The 22,629-nt window shown below is 35.0% G+C and overlaps 1 protein-coding gene across 1 annotated transcript in view; it reads left to right on the top strand.

The window, feature by feature from the left end:
• Positions 1 to 22,629, top strand: part of CNTNAP2 (contactin associated protein 2) — a 1,021,743-nt gene that overhangs the window by 704,182 nt on the left and 294,932 nt on the right. Inside the window, exon 13 of the mRNA XM_059493942.1 lies at positions 8,436 to 8,636. Within this exon, the coding sequence (XP_059349925.1) occupies positions 8,436 to 8,636 (201 nt within the window). The remainder of the gene's footprint in view (positions 1 to 8,435; positions 8,637 to 22,629) is intronic.

The raw sequence follows: 22,629 nt of genomic DNA, 5'->3' as shown, positions 1-22,629 counted from the left end.
TACTTTTAATTTGTCCATTAGAAGAATTATAATTGCGAACTTTACTACTCATACGTGGAAATGGGATATTTGTCTTTTCTCAGGACTAAGCTGTGTCTTTTACTGTAAACTAGCATAGAAATTTGTGGGTTTTTCTCTTCTACTGTCAAATTTAGAATAAGACAACATTCAGATTAGGAAAATCTTTTAAGCATACTTTATTAAATTTGCTGACTTTACTACGAAGTCTGATTGACTTTTTCTTCTCCCCTAATGTCACTCTGTGCCACATAGAAAACCACAGGTGTGCTAAAAATTTTCAAAAAATGTCTTAAAATAATGCATGGCATGGTAATTTAGTATAGAATTCAAGTCATGCTTTGTTTGAGAGATTACAAATAAAGGCATTGAAGACATCAAAATTCTTCTGTCAGTCCCAACATAACTAAACTTCATTCTGCTGTCTAGCTTGTCCATCCAATATCTATGCTTTTTGAATTATCTAAAGAAATTTTAGCACAATTGTCAAAAAATACAGGAAACGTGATTTTGCACTAAAATCTGTATAATAGTAGTATTTGTTATTTAGTTAGGCAATGCTTAGATTTATGCAGTAATTAAAATGGGATTCCTAAATTTAAATGTGGCCAATATGATTCAGAATAATGATGAAATAATTGCAAACTACCAAGTACATGCACTAAAACTTAGAAGTGTAAGTTCTCCAGTCTGGAGGCGCCTTTTGAAAGAAAAATAAAAAGTTTTTTCAGGAGGTTGCCTAACATTCAGTTTATTGATGGAATAATTAGAAAGGGTACTTCAGCACACTATATTCCTTTTCCTGTCTACAGAGTGGGGTTAGGAGGATGTAGAGAGGAGAGTGGAGTATGTTCTTCTTGAGAGAACTAAGTTGCATCAGTGTAGAATATGGTGAGGATCCAAGCACTTAGCTGATGGTGGAATGAAAGGTAATGGGAGTTTTTAGTGGTAGCACTTGAGACCTGCATTAGTGTCTTTCTGTCTCTCCAAGAAAATAAAGTCAGTCAGAACAGCTCAAGAAAGGTTTTCTTATGGTCCTAGCTAACATAGTGAAAGCTTGGACAAACCCTTTTCTTCAGGATATCCTTGAAATCCTTTCAAATATGTTTTTTAAAACTGTGTTACTTTTTTTCAGTGATTCTAGGAAGGCTTGTTTGGGATCATAGCTAAAGGATTGTGCTATGTTGCTCTATAAAAGAAAACATCATGCAGTAGTTCATTTTTTTATGTGCATATGCTCCTTGATATGCTAGAATGAACTGAAAGATGCTTTAAAGGAGACATATTCGATCTTTCTGTTTGTGTAGTACTTGTTTATATGTGAGGCTGCTCCTCAGAAAGTAGAATCAGTTCTTGATTCTTCAGTTATTGAACTGTTAAAAAAAGTTTTCAGCCTTTGCCCATATTCTGCTCACTGTGCTGAAAACAACCACACTGTTAATTCTTTTATGTCCTTTGTTCTTGACTTTAATGTTCCTTAATCTAAACTGAACTGCAATTGCCATCTGTTAGACCAGGCACTTAAATGATCCGAGTCCTCCTTCATATGGCTACACTGTATCTCATTATTTATTGTTCCTTTCAACAGAGGATTTTTTTAAACTCATGCCTCTAATAACACCCATAGGAGGTAATTTTTGACATTAGGGCACGGATCAGATTTAAGCTATTTTCCTCAGGCACTGTTTTTCAGCATAACAATATCTATTGTTGCAGTCTTTTTTCTTTGAAGGCACGAGTGATCTCTATTCTGTTTCTCAGGTAGTCTTGTCATTAGCTTTTCACATACAACTGTGTTGAATAGTCCAAAATCATCTCTGGTAATCCAGAGAACTCATCCTCTACTTACTACTTTGCTAGTGCTAGTGTCCCTTGAGATTTCTAACAAGTTTAATTGGAACAGCCATTTCATTATCACTTCTCTGGAAACTTTTGGTTCTCACAAAACTGTATTTTGGTCACTTCCTTCCACTCTATTTTGTAAAGTCTATGAAGTTATATGTTGTATATAAATTGGTAGAAAATTATATCCCTCAATATCACTTTAAGTTCACAAAATAAATAAAATTTTTTTATTCCTCAACTGTTATGAAAGAGACTATGTAAATACAAGGGAAGTGTATTGCTTCACCGGACACTGTTGACAGTAAAAACGAACTTAAGAGTCACAGTTAACTTTGAAGATTCATTATTATCTTGATCAAGAAGCAATGGAAGGAATGAATGAAAGGAGCAGACATAGAAAATGAGCACAGGTATGGCTCAATTACGTTTTCAGATTGCTTCTGTTCCCCACCTAAATAGATTAAGAAACTGACTGGCTTTGCTTTCTATAGAATTCAGTTAATAAAAACACTCTTCAATTACTATTTTTTTTTCATAATATTGGATTTCTCTGTCTAAACCCCATTTTCTACATTAGTAAGATGATAGCAGTTCGTATCACCAGAGTAACTGTACTGCAAAATTGACATTTCCAAATCTCAGACAAGATTGTCAAAGCACTCATTAACTTCAAACGAATGTATATTTTTCATTTTTATAAACTCAACTGTAGCTCCTTTGAAGTCCACAGCAGAATTCATTTTAAATTGCTATATATAGGTTTGAGCTTTTATATATAAACACACACCAAGAGAAACATAAAAGTATGGAGAAGAGGATATGGTCTGCTGTAGTTTTTTCCACATCAGTTGAGTACATCAGGTCTTGTGTCTACAAAACTGTTGCAAAAAAAGTAGCAATGTGAATAAACTAAGCAATGACTGTTGTGTTACCATCCCACACAATTTAACAATACCAAGAAGGCTCTTATCAGAAAATAAAATTGCAGACCTTAGAATATGAGATGATTACAATTCTAATTTTTGTCCTCCCTGGAAAGCAGTCCACTTTTAAATGGGTTATCCTGTCTAGTTTCTTCAGTGATTTCTAGTGTAGCATATTGTAGAACATACTGCAGTAATCTAATTTGAAGTGACAAAAGGACTGATGATGGCAAAATCAGGATGCCTAGTAAGGAACCACCTCCAGGCTTTTATATGCTCAGGAATTCTCAAAATCGTCTTCTCCAAGGTTTGAACCAGGAACCAAGGTGCTCTCATACATCAGCCAATTTTTAGGTCAGGAAACTGCATCCATCAAAACACCCACCACAGATATATTGAGGGAAATAAAGAGAGCAGATGATCTTTCCTGAGAAATCAAGCTGTTTTCTGATTTCCAGAACATACCTAATAAAATAGTATCTTCAACATATAAGTCCATTAGTTAAAAAAAAAAACTCTAGTAGCAATACATATAGCTGTAGATTAAAATAAAAGTGGAAAAATGTATCCATAGCTGTGAAATTGAAGAATTAAGTTTTCTGAATATCTTTTTTCAAACTTATTATCAGTAATTATCATTATAAAAGATGACTTAATTTGTTTGTGAGAAGCAAGTTCTTCTTGCTTAACTGATCACCAAGCAAATGAGTAAAGTTCAGTGATAGCAAAAACTGACTATCTGCAAAATACTCAATAGCATAATGATAAATATCATAATATCATGAAATACACTGAATATTAAGTGGGAAAAATCACTTATGTTAATATTTTATTTCATCACTTGAATAGCTGGTGAACAAGGATTTCTTTTTATTTCATTTTTCTTTTTATTAGTGAACCATTACTAATACCTATTGATTATTTTATTAGCCACCTACTTTACTTTTTATTGGAAAAAGGAGTAGTGAGTGGGTAGAACTGTAGATCAGTCATTGCAACTGAAAAGTAATTTCAGCAAAGTAAATTATGTCACTTTATTGTCATTTTAAGGACATAAATGACAGTGGTCATTTCCTTCTTAGAAAAATTATTCTTAAATTAAGAAACTTAATCTTACTATAATATACATATCTGTTGGAGAAGAACAATTTCAGTAAAGAGTAATGTACAGACTAAATTAGAGGGAACCTATTTTCTCTATAATTGCATCAAATGTATCAGCAGTTTGGATCTAATTAGATTGTTCTTAGTGAAAACCATTATGAATTCTATTAAGAATCTATGGATACTGGCTTTTGGCATTCTATTCAAATAAAATTATACTTCATCTTCACTGCTAAAAAAAAAAAAAAGGGTTCTGCCATTATTTTGTTTTCCTGTGCAACTGCAACATGCTATGCACCATTAAAAAAACCTCTAAGATATGCATTTGAATGAAGTGGTCATCTTGGAGGCACTTATTTTCCTGAAGTGTTAGCAATTAGCTGGTGCTGGTACTCTGTCCTCCAGTGGGAAAACTAGAATCAGCCTAGTAAATCCAGTTAGGACCTCATATACTTCCATGTGTAGGGGAAATGTCTTTCGGTGGTGCCTAAGTCATACACACAGCTGTGGCTGACAAATTGTCTCTAAGCACTTGTGCTTAGCAATAGCCATATGCCAGGTGTTCTTCAAATAACTGCTTGTGTATTAGGGGAATACTCATTCCAGTGTTGTGGTGACAGGAATTTCCAGGAATATGTATCTAATTACTGTTAACTAGGACAGATTTTTCACTTCTGCATACCTTAAATGGAACTTCTGTGTACTACTGACAGAAAATAATGATATATTAGCTATGAATACCATATCCTGTTCTCAGCTACACAGGGGCAATGCCATAAATGGTGAAGATACAGATATTTGAGATAGTGTGAACTATCTGCATTAACTTTTCTGTAATGGAAGGTGACTGGAAGCAGGGTACTGATTCCATCTCTCTCAAGAATGGTCTCAAGAAATGAGGAGTTTCCAAGAAACTGAAAACATGAGTGAAGATACTGGCCTCATCTTCAAGTTACAAATGCCTAGCTGATTTCCATGGAAAGTATAAACACACTTAACAAATTTTTAAGACTAAAAGGCAAAAAGCAGTTTATAATCAACACTCAGTAGATAAGGTTGAGATTTCTGCCTAGCATCTATCTCCTTTGAGTCTTTTCAGACACCTTGAAGCCAGCCCCACAGATGTATAACTACATGTGTTCACGAATCTGCATTTGATGTTGAGGGGAGATAGATTTTTGTCTGTTAATGTGCTTTCCCAGCCCAGGAAAGGCCATACCATCCTGTACAAGTTTTGGTCCTTGTGTCATGGCAGTGCATTACACTTAAATCAGGAAAATATGTGAAGAGCATGAATACCCAGGGAAGAAGCTTCCTTCCTATACACCAGCTGCAACTTCTGCCTCACCCTCTCTCTGTGCCTGACCTGCAGGCACAGATGCTTCAGCTTCCAGAGTTTGGACAAGACAGCTTGCTGAATGTGTTCATGGGTCATTTGAGCCAGACTATCAGAAAATTAGTTGCAAGTGAAATAAGACCTAGGTTTATTTTCAGTATCTGACCAGATGTATGCTAATCCATCTCCCATCATCTTTTAGACAGCAGAAAGATATTAAGTTGCTCTTCTGTAAAAGATTATTGACTTTATGCACGTATATATGTTTATTGATAAAAAGATCAATTACAAGGTGCAACAAGCACTTAACCATTAGTAGTACTTATATTTTGACAGAAGGGTTCTGAAGTTGTTCAGAGGATGCATTTGACTGACTAGGGTGTGTTTATATCATCTTTAGTACAGCGTGCCACAGTAAAGATTAAACTTCCTAACTTGGAGGGGAGGTGACTGTATATTGGCTAAAATCTGCTATCCATAGGAAAATTCCTCCTCAAACACAGTGCCTAACACAATTCCTGCTGCTAGTCACATTCTGTACCTTCTTAGTGGCTAGACAAGGAGTCTTGGCTGGATCAAAAATTCAATATGAGGCTCTAACTGTCCTAACACATTCCTTACTGACACTTTTGTGTTCTTACATGTATAGTGTTTTCTGCCACAAATGAGAGGTTTTTGTCAGTGAATGTATAAACTATCTCAATCCTTTCTTGAAAATGAATCTGCAGGAAACTTCCATATGAGGCTCTTAACAAAACTGGATTATATTCTTTATATAATTTGACAGGTAGCAATTAAAAATTTTTTATTGGTACTTGGGAGCAGGATTCCTTTCTCCTGGTTTTTTACTTTCTTTTTCTCAATGCAAGAATATTGCTGTGTTTTACAAGGAGTTTTGGACTAAGGATATGAATACTAAAATAATAACCATCTTGCTTCACATGCTGAATTTCATCTCATTTGGCTAGTCATGTGTACAACCTGTGGAGGATTTGTCTGCTTTGCTTACCTTATCTCTGGACATTTGATTAGAAAGACTTAACAGCATATCAGTTGCAAACACATGGGTCCACATGATTCCAATATAATCCAAAATAGCCTGACACTATGCAGTAAAAATTAAGACTGGAAAATAAGGCAGAGCACAGAATCCTGGCGATAAGGATAATCATAGTGTGGAGAGTTGTCTTTACCCTGGGTCACACCAAAACTCATCAGTGGATGTGAGCACATTCCTGTGAACTTGGTGAAGAATTACTGAAGCACTTTTGAGTGTGTGTCAGTTTGGCAAAGTGTTACCATGTTGTTAAAATATCAAAGTGCAGGCCACAAGTTTTAGAATGACTGAGATTTGCATTAACAGGCAAGAGATTTACATAGGAGAATTGAAAACATACTGCAATGCACTACATTTTATGGGTTTTATCGCTGTACGGCGCATCTGTCAGGTGAATAAGTATACTTAGAAAATGCCAGGTGATCTCCCTGGAGAGTCTGTTTTTGTGATAAATACAGCAAAATTAGCAGTGTGGATGTGTTTTATTTTTGTATCTCTGAAGGACAACTGTGGTCAATGGTGTTGCTTGACAGAACAGCTGGGGCAAAGGCCTGACTCATTTGGGAATCTGGGCTTTCCTACAAGCCAGTTTAAGGCACCAGAATAGATTCTTAGTGATGTTTTTAAGGTTTACTTTTTATTCCAAGACAGATTTCTTTGACTTTGCCCTCAGGGGTAGAAATATATAAGGCAGAACAATTAAAAGAAAAACTGAAAAACAACTTAAAATGTGAAAAAACCTTACATGACAAATATTACTGACAAAATCTGATTCACTTCTAGGAAGTTTTGTGGTGATGTGTTTCAGGTTAATGTCTAGAGAAAAGAGAATTTTCTGTGGTTTGTTTACAGAGGATAATTGACCTATTTCAGCCCTCGTCTGTGTGAGATGCTCAATATGAGTAGTACATTTCAGCTGAGATAGTGGATTTTTAGAGTGGTATCTAGTCAACCTAAATTTTAAAAATTCTTCACACCTAAGTGATAGAATAGCATTCTTACAGGAAGACAGTATCAATAATATTGACCAAATCTTCATAGTTTTCATTCTGAAGGCCTATATTACTCAGATAATTTTTTTTTTCATTTTGGTTCAGTGGAATGTCCCTCTAAGAAAAATAAATGGTTGGTCTATAACAGCAAAGTTTCTGTGCCTTTTCTTTGTTTCCTTTCTAAACTCCCTTCCAACTTCAACAAATCTTGCTGTAAAAGGAGTGTGGAATGTGCTGTTTCATTATTATAATACTTCATCTTAAATCTTCTCTGGTAACTACTGGCAAATGTTTCACAGTAACATTTCTAGTGACTTGCTGTTCAGTGATTTAGAGAAATAAAATGCATACAGACATTGTTCTGGGCTGGATATAACATACTTTCTGCATGACCCTGCAAAAAAAGTTTGTTGCAGGTGTTGAGATTTGGCCAATACTGCTGTATAGAAATAAAAAAATTTGAAGTTGTCTTTCCTCCTTCTTTGTGCCTTTTCACAACTAAATAGATTTTGTATTTCCATTCTACTTTGATTAGTTCCTGTGGTGCTATCTGCACCATAACCATAATCAGTAAAGTTATATGGTGCTGCTGTTTTAAAATATTTGTCTCAATAAGCAGTAATTTTGTTTTACCCTAGAACACATCCTGGGTGAAAAATGTGGAAAAATTTTTGGTCTTTATTGCTAAATGTGTAACGACATTAGAATTCAGTGCATCCTCATTGTTACTTTACTACTACTTTACTAAAGCAGTGTTTCACTCCAGCCCACATTAAATTTACCATGTGCAGTGAATGTTCTTCACATAAAGGCTTTGAATCTTTAGGGCATCAGCCTTCTGCCTTTCTAACCAAAGTTAATCCTTATTAGTTCCATATGTAACTATAAGCATCGGTTGTTTAAGGAAGACTTCTCACATGGTATCTTTGGTATCTTTTCATAAAGATGATGAGTTTCTTCCCTTCATCAGTTCATAGCTGGAACTATGCTGTCACATGATGAACATTTATGGGCAGTGCCCTCCTTCCCCACTACCGAATATCAACAAATATCTTGTAGAACAGTTTTATCTTTTGACAAAGGCCTAAATTTATTTGAACTCAGTTCCTCTGTCTGACCCTTACCAGTTCTTGTCTTGTCTTTCTTGCCCTCTCTTTCAGAGGATAAAGTGTGGACAACTGTGTACCATGATCTGCAAATGCAGACTTCTGTGGGAGGCAGCAGCCCGGAGAAGCTATCTGTGCTGCAGCTGAACTACAGTGCATCAATGGACCAGATTTCTGCCATTACCAGTAGTGCTGAATACTGTGAGCAGTTTATCTCCTATTCTTGCAGAATGTCCCGGCTGCTGAATACACCAGGTAGGCTGAGAATGGGGATATCCATTAAATACGGTGTTAAAGAGCTTTAGCTCAACAATTTAACAGGTATTGCTGTCAGGTAAGTCCATTCATTGAACATACTTCTTTGTTCTCCTTTGTTAAAGATGACAAAGAGGGTGAAAATACAGAAGACACTATTTTCTTAAGATAATTTGCCTGATTGCTCACTACTAAAATGATTGGTATTGCACCAAGTGTTTGTGTGTCTCCTCTCAGATCTGTTGCTCCTTAAAGCAGGTGGCATTCGGTAAACACAGTAACTTTTAAAGTTTAATCAATAGAGGCATTGAAAAATTGCTTTGAACTTTATCCTGTTTTTCTGGTTTTCAGCTGTCATATGCTACAGTCGGCAAGGGTTGAATGAAGGTTAGAATTTTTCCACTAACACTTTTGAAACAGTTTCTTAAATGCAGAGCATTTTAAAATAATGAAAGGATAATCATATGCCTTATACATTGTACAGAATGGCATGGTCAGTAATACAATTGTGTGAGAAATTATATGCTATTACCTACAAGTAGATTAAGTATAAGATTGTTCTTTTGCTGTGTAGTTTTACTGGAAAAGAGACCCTTTCTATATGTGCCTCCTCAACAAATGCTAGTTGTAACCAGTAAAGACAAAAGTATTAGTTGTTCCAGAATTAGCACACAAAGAAGGAATTGTATTTTAAAAGCTCTATTTATATGGAGCAAGTACTTTATATATGCTCTCATTGTGTATGATAAATTTTGGTGTTGAATAAATCTTAATGGTACTTAGGGAAAACTGGTTTATAAGTGGAAACATATAACACATTTTGGTGACTGTGAACTGAGTTCATGGTGATAAGAGCAATTCAAATGCATTTCAGATTAATTTAGTGGCTGCATGCTTACAGTGTTATACTTTATGTTGCTTTCCCTCATAAATTTTTTTGAATATTTTCTCATGGTGCTACAGATAAGTATTCATTTGGAATGCATGTGTATCTTATTCCTATTTCCATAAGCATTCCATTAGCTAATAGACGTGTAATGCTTGTTACTCCTCTCCATCCTCCCTGCTGCTTTTTAACTATTTCTAATGCATGCTTTGTCTCTGTTGCTGTTATTTTGCTAAATTTAGCATAGCACAGAGACCCTGCAATGTGGGAAATGATTTCTTCCTTCTTGAGCCTTGATGCACAGGATCCTGAATCATGTTCATAACTAGAGGTGTTCTGATTAGATTCTGCTGATGGATACAAACTCCCTGCTTGCATATGCTTCAGAAAAGTTGTGTATGAATGCAGTTTTGGCAGGTGTTCAGAAGGCAAATTTATATGGTAATAGAGCTGGAGATACTGGGCTTAGAAAGCTCATAGTTTGCATAGAGTGCATTGTTAGTTTCTTCTTCTTGGTATGTATAAGACTATTATTTCAATTTGTACTTGTTAATATATGTTTATATTATAATAAATATATGTTGTAATTGCAGGTGTTTACCCTAGCTTCTAGATTTAAAGGACAATTAAGCAGTACACAAAATAATAACTTGCTGATTTTTTTTTCTAAGGAGCAAGCAGTTCCAAATACTTACATTTTTAAGGTTCTTACAAAATTTTGAGTGTACTTTGCAGCTATCCCCTTCTTCATGTTTTCACCTTTTGTATGGAAAAATAATTTCTCTTAGAAATTCTTTATAAGACATTTTTTTTGTCTGGAAAGTGAGTTTGAACAGATTTTCTATAATATGGGTTTAGGTTTTGTTTCCTTTTAAGCGAGAGAAAGAAGCAAAAAAGATTCTTTTTACCTAGACAGTAACAAAAAATCACACTGCAGTGTTTGCATAACGCTTGTAGTGGTTTGTACACATAGAACAACAGTGATTTGTGTGTTAGTGGGAAAGAGGCCAATACATTTTCTTTCTATGGGTTCTTGGCTTCAGTGTACGGTTTCTAAACTAAGGAAATAATTTTTCATACCTTTCTCTGTTCTGGAGGATTGCCATATTTGCTGAATATATTATGACACCCTATTCATCTCACAGCACAGCTCAAAGCACTCATGTGGCATCTTCCACCGCTGAGCTTTGCATGTAAATCATTGCAGTACAGTTCCCCCACAAAGAAATGAAAAAAAAAAAAAAAAGTAAAAAACAAGAAAAAAATAAATTTTGTATTTCTCAGGAAGTGAGAAAAGTGCTGGTGATATTGCAGCCAATAGTAAAACCTCTGTTAGCATCGTGGGATCAGGATAGTGTTTGTGGCCTTGACCTTTACACATACACATTCCAGATGTTTAAAAACCACTTAGGATAGAAAGTTTCTTTTGTTGTAAAGTGCATCAAAGAGAACTGAGAAAACAGAGAAGACAGTTAAGCAATTCAACTTTTTCACTTTTTGTGTCTTGTGAATCCTGTCACTTTACAACATGGTTCCTTCCAGGGAGAAATTGATCAGTTAACATATTTAATCAAGTCAGGGCTCCAGATGTTTATTGATCTATTAATGACAGGTAGTTATTAGCTGTAAGTGGACTACAGCTTTTGCTGCTTGTTGTGGCGGTGTTTCCTGACAAGGTAGAGATATATACAACTCCACTGATTCTGCTACTAAGAATAGCTCAAATAACATTTTTGGTATGAAACAGAAGCTACATCAAAATTCTGTGTTTGAGAAAAACCTTCATATTAATAACCCCGTTTTGTTGAGAGGTTTTTCTGGCTGCAGGCACAGCACTCAAAGAATTCTCATTGTCATATGATTTCAGAGGTATATATGAAAATTAATCTGTACAAACTAAGAATTCTCATTGTTCTGAGTTTTAGACTTAAAGACTTTATTGTTTCGTGTCCATGTCTTTTTTTCTTAATAATGAGTTTTTCATCCAAGCAAAGTAACATGTACATCCTAGCAAGCAGTTTAAAATCATTGCTGACAAGAGGGATTGGGAGTGATTTTACAGGTAATAATGCCATTGCCTTTCTACTTAGTCTGAGGGAAGATAGTAATAAGTTCCAGGCAAATCAAGTCATAAGTGACTTCTGAAAACATACCTAGGGATCTCATAAGGCTATAGGATAATTCAGATTTGAAGGTACTGCAGGTCGTCTGGTTCAATTTTCTGCTCAAAGCTGAATGAACAGTCCTTGTCTAGTAATCAGCAAAGGCTATCTGGAAATGCAATTTTCTGTCTTTTCTGTTGTGGTTTGTTTTTTTGTTTTGTTTTGAACTTGCAGCCCAATATGTTATGAATTATATTAAAACCTAGGGATCTGTTTCAAAGCTTCACTAAAGACTATCCAAAAACCAAAATTAATCAAGATGGCTTGGTGACTTGCTTGAGGAAGTACAAAACCAGATGCCTCTGCTGAAAAAACACTATGCTATCACAAGAAACAGTAAAATTATGGGTACACCATAAATTTCTGAGGAAACTGTTTTCAATCAGGGATCCTGCAGTGACTCCAGTTGTCTCACAGCCTTTATGCTCCTGACTTTGGTACAGATTTGCTCTGACTGTTGCAAGTTTTGTTGTTGTTTTTTGGTTTTGTTTTTTTTTGTATCAGTGTGTGATTGATGCTTCCTATTGTCTGTTTAGATATGCTTTTTTAGAATAGTAATTTCTTTATGAGCATGCAGTTATTTTCGTGATAGAGGCTTAATCTTGGCAATTCAAGTAACTGTGGCAGTTTATAAATGAATGAAATAAAAAGGCCATGGGTCATAATTGCAGCATAATAAGATAAATATATGTAAATTTGAAAAAAAAATAAAGTGTAGATTTTGGGGCGTTGTTTTTCTCTTTTACAATTGCATTTCTCATATCTTCCTTTCTGCTTGTTCCCTTGGAAACATTCATTTTGAGAGGATAACAATATGTTTAGTACTGAGGACATTCAGAAAGCTGTCTGGTTTTGGGGTTCTTGATGCCCATATACTTTCCAGTTGATATGGGAGGAGATAGGACATTTCGCTTTAATGCAAAGAGGATCCTGGGGGTGGAAGAAAGTCCTTTTGTGCCCACGGGTTAACAAGGTGGAAAGAGGCAGGGCAATATGTAGTATCAATTTACTCTTATAGAAAGAAGCTTCCCTTCTTTGCTGTAGAAACCAAATTGTAACAAGAAGCAATGATACAATATACTCATAGAATGCAAAATGTTAACAAAATTTTACATCTTCATCAACTCTTTTCATGAGACTTCCTCATAATACCCATTTGTGACTTTCTTGGTATGAAATTTTCCATGAGCCACTGATCATTGCCTTGGAAGAGGGGAGAGAACAGCATGCTGATTCTGCCATCCTTCCTCTCACCCTGGGAATGAAACCCTGAAGGGAGAAGGGCCGCTGCATTCACAGTATCTCTGTCTGCCATTTCCCAGAGCTATAGGAACTGTAACAAATAATCAGAGTGTGGGAGCTAAAAGCGTAGATACAGAGAACAGAGCAAGATCTCTTGGTGTTTTGTTCCAATTTTTATTCCTATTCACTGTGCCTGCAGGCAGCATATGAAAAACATATAGCAGTGTTATTGCAGTACATGAATTACTGTTTCATGTCTGTTTGTCTCTGGAGGAAATGAGACAACAGTTTCATGAATTTAGGAGCTAAACAGGTGAAATAGAAAACTTAATTCGATGTTTGGTTGTTTCAGTTACAATAAAGCAATCATAATACCAGTAGGAAGTAAGATTTATGCGTAGACTGAGATAAAAACAAAGTTTAAAATTGCAATATGCTATTTTTCCTCAGTAGCCATCCAAATCAGAACTTAATGAACTTATGAACTTTGCCATCAGTACCCATTAACTGATCTAGAGTGCTAGTTGCAGATATAATTCCTGCTTAACAAGAGTTTTTGAAAAAGAGTCTGAGGGAGGAATGGGATTTCTGCAGTACTAGAGTGATGAATGGAACTCTCTCTAAAACTTGCTCTGGCTTCATCATTCTGTTTTCAATCTTCTCCCAGAAAACATGCCCCTAAGCTGTCATGTATCTCGTCCAGCCTTAATAATATTGATTGACCCCTTCTTCTCAATGTTCTAGAAAAGCTGATTTCAACTTCCAGTGATTTTTAAAGCACAAGGATAGCAGGAATAATAACCTTGCTCCACTCTGATCTACATGCCCTTGTCCTAAAAGTGGAAACCATTAGCTTTTGGGGATTTTGTTTTCCATTAGTCATTGTTGTCCTGCCATACAACAGAAGCACAAAATAATTCATATGCTAAATGTTTCTCATGAAATACACACCAGTCCTCTTAGGTAAATGGTAGACAAATTATTATCTTGGGGTCATTTTATTCCAGACAGTTGTTAATACACCCTTCTCTGCTTTTATTGTGTCATGTTTTATAAAATTTGTTTAAAACTGTTTATGGTTAATGTTTTCACAGACACTTCTTCCTCACAAACCCAGTTTGTTCTGGGGAAAAGTTATCCTTCCTGGTGAATGACCAAAACAGATTAGTTTATCAATTTCTCAGACAAAATGGATCTGGGTGGTGTATCATTGTGTGTCTTGTTAAGAATTTCTCCTTACCCATATCCTAAATGCATTTGCAGTGCCCTAAGTATATTTTTCCTATGCAAATATGCAGTAAAAATATCCAGCGTTTCTGTCTTCAATCCCTGAGATGAATGTGACAGAAAGAACTGTATGAATAATCCAGCCATACCTACACAGTTAAAATGGCATTTTCTAGTGCATAAAACAGAGCTCCACTCCCTATTGTGTTATGGTCTTCTCTTGGTCTTTTCTTCATTAATTGCCCTGTGTTTTGCATCATGAGATAACAAGGGTTCAACTGCTATTAAAACATTGCCTGCCCTGTTTTCATGGATGAGGCAGTACTGTTTGATTTCTCGAGGCTGGGGCTTTCTTCTGAAGGTTAGAGTTAGGCTTTCCTACATTCTACCCTGGCAGCATGGGGCATCGAGCTTGTGGATTTGGAAAGATTTCTACCCTCTTTAAACACTCATCAGTTAATGTCCGGAACTGCTTTGTAATATTTTTTGTTGTTAGTAATGTTGCTAGATCTCACGCTTGATATCATGCAGGCTTTTCCTAGTGAGTTCAGGTAAACCTCTGGAACACAGCAGAATGTGTACAGAATAGGGAGCATGGATATGGTGTGACTATTAATATATGTGTGACTGTTTGAGGTATGAACCACCCCAGACACATCTTACTCCAGGAGTATTTTTTTATTGTACTTTTTATGTATTTATGCTAGATGTTATCAAATCAGTCTATTAAAATGTGTTTTCTGGATTGTGTCAGAAACAGAGTGCCGGAAATACTTTCCCCTTTTCACCTTGTGAGTAATTCTACACGCATTTTCTCTGCTTTTCCATGTTTTCTTTTTAATGTACATTCTTTCCATGAATTGCCTCCAATGACTTCATATACTGTCTGCATATATTTGTGAATGACAAAACACTGCCTGGGTGTATATGAGGACAGCATTAGGGTTTACTAAAGCTTAAAGGGAGTGTGAGAAAAGTACAGCCTGTTGTAAAATCAGCATGGTTCATGCAGCATCGTTGCCACTATAATCTGGGAGAGGAGAGTTCATTGTCCTCTTGAACTTTTGTGCCTGTGTGTGCCTGTTGCACATGCCATAGATACCTGCAGATATCTTGGTGGATATCTATATCCATACAGGTGTTTGTATGAAAGAAGATGACCTCCTTCTTTTTAGAAGGAATAACTTCAACAAGATCCTTTTCCGATACATCTTTTGAAATAGTTTGCTATGTGAGATTACTCAATGTGAGAAGACAAAAAATCTTAAATATCCTCTGATTTTCCGTAAGATAGACACTTTACTGAAAAGACATAAGGACAATAAATTCTGTTTTCAGGAAATTTGTGTTGCCAGCCAAAATGATTCATGATCACTTCCTAAGATTCTTAGAATAAGTGGGAAAGGTACTTCATTTGATGAATAGAATTTATTGATTAAAAAAATTAATAACAATATTTTGTGGAAAAGTAGATCTGCAGATTTAAAAAAAAAAATTAAAGGATGCTTACCATTTCTACTGGTGTAAATTAAACTTTGAATATGGATATTTGTTGTCCAGTGCAATGATAAAGATAGAGCTGCTAACAAGATGCAAAAGATTGAAATTCAGTCCAGCTTTTCAGAAGCAGCAGCTAAAGATGTGGAAGCAGTTACTAATTTAGCAGCTGAACTATAATCAGTTTCAGAAAGCTGCAGCAAGTTAGTGCTTGCTGCTGTCTCAGTTATCATAGAAAGGACTATAGCATATTTTACTCATTTCCTTTGGAAGGGTACAATGCTTTGGAATATTTTGGTAGCCAACATGGACTCTGTAAAGCAAATATCTTCTCCACAGCTAATAGTGGGGTTTCACCAGTACCATTGTAAGATCTTGTGCATTGGCACAACAGCAGCAACGACGCTTTGTGTAAACTACAGATGTCTAATTAGATACATGTTACTCAGAGGATAGATCTTACTAATTCATGAACTCAAGATATATTTAATATCTGTCAATCTATTTTTAAAATGACATAGCCCTTCCATAGATTCATGGCTATAATGAGTGTATTGTATCAAGGTTAAATTGTATTCACAAAAATATTTGTAGTTTGGAACATTATGTATCATTTAAGGGAATCTCTTCTCCCATCACCTTAAGAATAAATAATCTGTGTTCTGCTAGCATTGGTCCATCTCAAAACTTCTAACATTTTTTTCCCTTTTCACGACTCATGTCTCTTTGATGTCTCTTTCTGTCTCTACCTGTGATATTTGTAACATAATCTGATTTAATATATGCTTTTGTAAAATCTTAATAGTATTTACAATAGTGCTACTGTCGAATGACACAGGAGTAAGAGATCAAAGCTTCCCTTCTTTTTAATCATCTGTGCCCTATGGTATGGATTGTGTTTTTATCATTTTGGGGTTTTTTGCAAAGCACTGTGTCAAGTAGCAAGAATGTTTGGAAGAGATACTGAACAACTTATTTTTTTGAAAACCTGAAATTGTGAAATGGACAAAAAAACCTGTCAAACATATAAGATAATCCATGTGTGATGATGCTCTTTGCCATTATGCCAGTTACTTCACCCACTAATAACAAAATCTCCAAGTGTTAGGGATTTTTGGTTTGCTTGAATTTGGTTTTGTTTGTTTAAAATTTTCTGTGCAGTGTCTTGGAATGCAGCAGTACTGAGGAGCTGAGATGATTGCTGGCCACAGTTTAGTGCTCAGTGCAGATCAACCTTTACCATGCTAAGCAAAGGGCAAACTACTCTAACTGAACCAAAATATCTTGACCCTTGCTCTGATTAATACTGGACCTTGATTTTTGGCCCAATGGCAAATGCTGTTGTTCGCCATCATGTTCCAGTTCAAGATTTAACTTTATTCAAGGTAGTGGAATGATATGAACAAATGCTCAGAGAAAAATAAAAAAAGGCTCAATAGTATTTGAACGTCGTGCTATCTTCAGAAATTTTTTCATTATATACCTATTCATCAAGAATTCACTGTCTGTCTATATTTTAAGACCAAGCACACAAAAAATGTCCTCTCAATTCAGTGTATTAGAGGATCATTTTTTTCTGTCTCCCAAACTTTTTAATCCTTGCTAGGAGTTATGACTGAAGGATGATAATAGAATAGCTTCTCATCTTTGTCAATGACTGAAAAATAGCAATGCTTTCTTGCTAACAAAATCATGAACAAATAAGTTGAGCAGGATCAAAACAAATTTTAAAATTATTTCTGTCTTATTTCAGGATATTCTTTGAGATTTCTCTCTGATTAATTTTACTGCTACCCTAATGGAAGAAACATGGACCTTACTGAAATCCTATTCTCCTGTATTAAGACTGATTATTAACAGCTATTCACTAGACTAGGGTGGTGAGCATCTTCTTGCTGCTATTTTATTACCAATGTCTCTGTACTTTATCAGTAAAGTTGGTGTCATCTTCAAAATGTTATTTTTCATGTTTATAAGTTGCCCTGATCTCTTGTTAATTTTAAAAATTAATTAATTTTAAAAAGTGTTTTGATTCATAAAATATTTTGACTTCAAATAGAAGGAATTCTCATATATCAGGCATATGGCACTAGGTTTGATCTGCCTGTGAATTTAGCAAAAGTAACAGAGCAAGGAACGTTTGCATTGCTCCTCAGAGCCTTGCCCTCCAAATACTGCCTGGATGTGCCCTGAGCAACCTGACACCTTGTTTCCTGCCTGTCTGGATATCCTTCCAAGGCAAATGGGTGGGCATTGGTAGGCAGGCATGCATAACAGTTATTATAGATTCTCTAATGAGAATTAAAGAAGGAACAAGGTGGAAAAGCCCTCCAGAAAGTACCTTTCCTTTACAGTCAGGGCTCCTGGGACTTGCATGCCCTGCAGTACTGGGGCAGGACACAAGGAGCTCTTAGCTCTATTCAGCTCTGCTGAAGGGTAGTACAAGTCCTCTCTGAAGGCCACAGAAGATTTCTTTGCATTGTGTAACAGGTTTGGCAGAGGCAAAACGGCATACATGAATGCATTCTCTCTCATATGCACTTGACTTGGCATGATTCTTGGTGGAAAAATATATTTCACTTTGCAGAAGCTTTTATTAAATCACTTGCAATCCTGCAAACTGAAGGAATAGCTTTGTTTCTTTGCAAGTCACAGAATATCTTGAGAGTGTATTCCTGGTATACTAATTTATCCAAGACAGCAAGTAATAGCTTCCTTAGATCTGTATCAAAGAGCAAAATCTGTAATTAATAAGAAGCTTCATGAATGAAGTTGAAGGGGAGTTACAGCAAGCAACTTTTCCTGTCTTCTCTATCCCTCTGGCTTTTAAATAATCCACTTTAGAGCATTATTCATTATTTAAAGAAAAACTTAAGAAATGGTAATGACTGGGATTACTGTAATTCTAGAAAAAGTAGGACTCTTCTGTTGTGCATTTTCTTATACAAAAGTAATGTGACAAAATGTAAAAAAAAAAAAAAATATCAAATTGGTAATGCCAATGATTGCCAGAGGGGATACCTAAACCTGCACATCTGTGCCTAGCTTTACAGAAATACACAATAATTGGCCAGAGTCTATGATTAAGAATTTCATAATAAAATCCAAATGGGAATCTACCAATATTCCTCCTATATTAATGAAGAAACTTGTAATATCTATAATTATCATAGTAAAAAAAAAAACATAACCAACAACAAAAATGTGTCAAATTTAAATGCAAATTACAATCCTGTGATTATCAACACCACAAATTGCTGTTTATTTCTGATGATTTGGTTCAACTAAAACATACATATTTACAGAAATAGATAATTTTAACATTGAAGGGAAATTATTTTTCTGTTGCCATTTGTGTGATGTTCTTTTTATAAACTTAATGTAATAAATTTATTTCATGTTTTATCCCCCATAGCTTAGTACTTTATTTTACCCATATACCTTACTATTATTAGGATTTTCAAACAGTTTAGAATGCTATTCCTTTTATATATCTATTCTGGTAAAAGTTGTTCAAATATATCTAAGAGTTATCACTTCTTCAATACAGGCATGTCAGAAGGCCAGGAATATTCAAAATAGTCACAATATACAGTCTAAGTTTTCAGCTCAAGATGAGCATTTTAATATTAACTTTGTAAAAAAAAAAAGAATAACCTATATTAATGTATAGCTTCAATATTGTGTAATTTGAAAGCTGCTTGGGAAGAAGGTAATAGTGCAATTTTTAGGAGATGATGGAGAATTCAAATCACTGTGTATATAGTAGATGAAAGCTTTCTGGAAGCCGATGAACATTTACTGAGAGGATCATTGTTGACCTTAATTTTTTTGTTCTCAAATTGGAGTTAATTTGGAACTATTGTACTAAGACTAGCTTGGCTGGGGGAAATTGAGTGCCAATGACTGGGTAGCTTTATGCAGTTGGAAAAATTCAACAGTACTTCCAAGTCCTAAGTTGAATAAAGTCGCATCCAGTGTAACTTCCTTGAGATCAGTAGAATACTGAAAATTCAATTTGTCACACAAGCTGCTTTCAGGTTTTGAATAACTTTAGTGGGATTTGCTGTGTTTTAAAAATGAAGCCTTTTGAGGATGCAGAGGAAGCTGTAGGTCAAAAAATAACAAAATGGCTTTGAGTGTCTGGACATGTCCCGGACAGTGAGGCAAAAACCAGCTGCTGTTGCTTTCATTCAAAAACATTTTAGAACTAAGTGCTTTCCAGTTTCACACAAAACATCACAGGATTTTTATGGTACATTAAATCCACATTTGCTTTGATGAACATAGAACTTTTAGAAATATGTCCTAACCTAAAGTGGCTTTGAAATTGAACTAGTCCCTTAAAGAGCTATCAACTCCTGAGTTCTGCTTTTAGGATGCACTGAAATAATCTCTTCATAAACTCTTGAGGTCAGTACACTTTTCACTCTCTGATATGAAATTATCTAAATAAAAGTTTAAAAGGAATCAAAATCCCAGGAGTTCTTTTCCTAGAGTCTCCTTAGAAGATTCAACCATGTGATCTGGTCAATTTAAGTATTAACTCTAATTTAAATATGTATTCTAATTTAATTCAAAACCTGTGATTGAAGAACAAAAAGCAGCTGGAAGGTTTGCATCACAAATGCTTTTAATAATTGAAAACTAGTATTTATAGAAAATTTTGAAAATATTGAAATGCGGAGCTCTACAATTAGGTCTGACCACACAAAACAGTGGTGCTTGAAAATTGTGTTTACTGTGTGATGTGGCTGATCATCTATCAATATAAAATGAAAGTCTCAGTCTACTTCATCCTGGTCACATGCTGAATGTAATATAATCTTCACCTGGCACCTATCAGATGGCCAACAGCCTCCAACAACAGCTGATATAGGGTTGTGTGAGCAATTTATTGTTTGGCTGAATGTTGGGGAGAATAAGAAACACAGAACAAATATTTTTTTAAAATCTAGTTTTAAAATATCAGCTTCATCAGGTCAAGGTATTATATAATTTATGTTTTACAGCTAATCAATAAATTAATAACTATATTATTGTTTTGAAAATATAAAATAGTAATTCCGTTTTTATGGGTCCTTTTTTTTCTTCCATTGTCTTCGGTATAAACAGTGAGCTAAGTTTGACAGTGAAGTTTCTTTAGCTAAAATCCATGTTTTCAGAAGGGAAAGATGTTTAGATACCAAAATTGATTTGTTCCAAGTTGCAGCGGTCAGACTTGTGCTGAGTCAGTGCATTTGCACAGTTTCCACTTAATTTGCATTTATATGTAAGATGGACAACCTTTATCACAGTTATTAAAGAATCTAGCCATTTTTATAGTAATTTATTTTTATTAAGTTAATTGCCAGGTGCAATTACTGCAGTTATATTTTAATAAATTATTTATACACGATATTTCTGTCAATAGGACATACTGAAGTGCACTGTGTTTCAGAGGAAAATAACTTCCTGTATTGCACAACCACAACCATGCTCATCCTGCAGTCATCCAGAAGTATTGCTGTCATTTGATAAGGTTCTGGCTTTTTACACTAAGTAACAAAGTACAGATCTTGTTTATTTTCCAATTAATTGTTCTTTCATCAACTCTAATGAGAACTTGATTGAATTTTAAGGACCAGGGACTAAATTTTTCTTGCAACTTATTTTTCAAAATGGAAATGATTTCATATCCTAGTAAAAAAATAGGGCTGAGAAAAAATCTGTTATTTCACTTGCTCTGATGTTTGGTGGATATACAAGAATACTTTTATAAAAAAGAATATATTTCAATCTGATCAGTACAATATTACATGTATGGTAGTCAAAATTATTATTTCACATTACAGATATTTTAGTATTTGTGTGATAGTATTTTTCCTTCCAATTTATTTATAGCATTTTTTTCATTTGCTGTTTGAATTTGCTGCTGGCCCAGAACCACAGGTCAGCATACTTTGCCTGGAAAATGTTTTTTAAACAGTATTAAATATGGATAGTTACATCAGGAATTAATCTACACATACTAATTCCTCCATCCTGTCAGCTGTAAATAAGAATTGATATTAGGAAGGTGGCAATTTATGTTAATAATAGTGTGAGAAGCATTGGTATGATGCTCTTTATATGGGTTCATGCAAATGGTTGGTTGCTACTGAAGTGTGCATTAACATGGAGCACATCCTTAGGTAATTTATGGGAAAATTGCAAGATATGAAATACTAAGTGAAGCATCGATCAGTGAGCACTATCTTTGCCTCAGATCAGCACACGTTGGCAGAATGGTGTTCATCTTTTCTTTGCAAAAGGAAAAGGCATGCTGTACAAAGAAAAAGGAATTGTGATGCACATGATAGCGCTCAGAGATATAATCATGCTTTCCATGAGTACTGCGAGTTTGGAGAATTATGTTTTTAAGGTGCATTCAAAAAAAAAGATCAATTAAGGGTTTGAAACCAAGAATAAAAATACAATGGGGAAAAGTAAATATTCATGGAATTATGGAATTTTCATGCAAAAACACTTTGGGGTAGAGAAGAAAATGTCCAATGTGATTTTCATGTTAACTGTTGCTTGGAGAGTGGCTGGGTAGTGGTCTGCTTGAATGGGATCAGGAGGGATTTCCTTTGCATTCTTTTTTTTCTTTCCCTTTCCTTCACTAAGCATAGTGCTTACCTGCCAGAAGGTGTTTGCCATCAGATTTGTCTGATTGTATTATTTAGGCACCTACTGAACTTTTGGAGATGGAAAATAGCCATTGGTCAAGACCAAATAGCCAGCTGAAGAATATATGCACAGCAACAGCCACAACTGCAGCAAAGCATTACCCAGAAAATAATTTAAAATTATTAGTCAACCCGATAACCCTACAAAACACAATATTCTCAATTAATTTTCATATTTAATAACATGCTAATGCCGTCATTATGAATTTTGAAAAAAATTATCTTCAAATGAACCATCCACTTTAATTAAACTCGTATAGTACCATTTC

The sequence above is a fragment of the Ammospiza nelsoni genome, chromosome 1, assembly GCF_027579445.1.
Source record: "Ammospiza nelsoni isolate bAmmNel1 chromosome 1, bAmmNel1.pri, whole genome shotgun sequence".
Taxonomy (NCBI): domain Eukaryota; kingdom Metazoa; phylum Chordata; class Aves; order Passeriformes; family Passerellidae; genus Ammospiza; species Ammospiza nelsoni.
The sequence above is the reverse complement of the archived record's forward strand: the minus strand, read 5'-3'. Positions and strand labels throughout refer to the sequence as shown.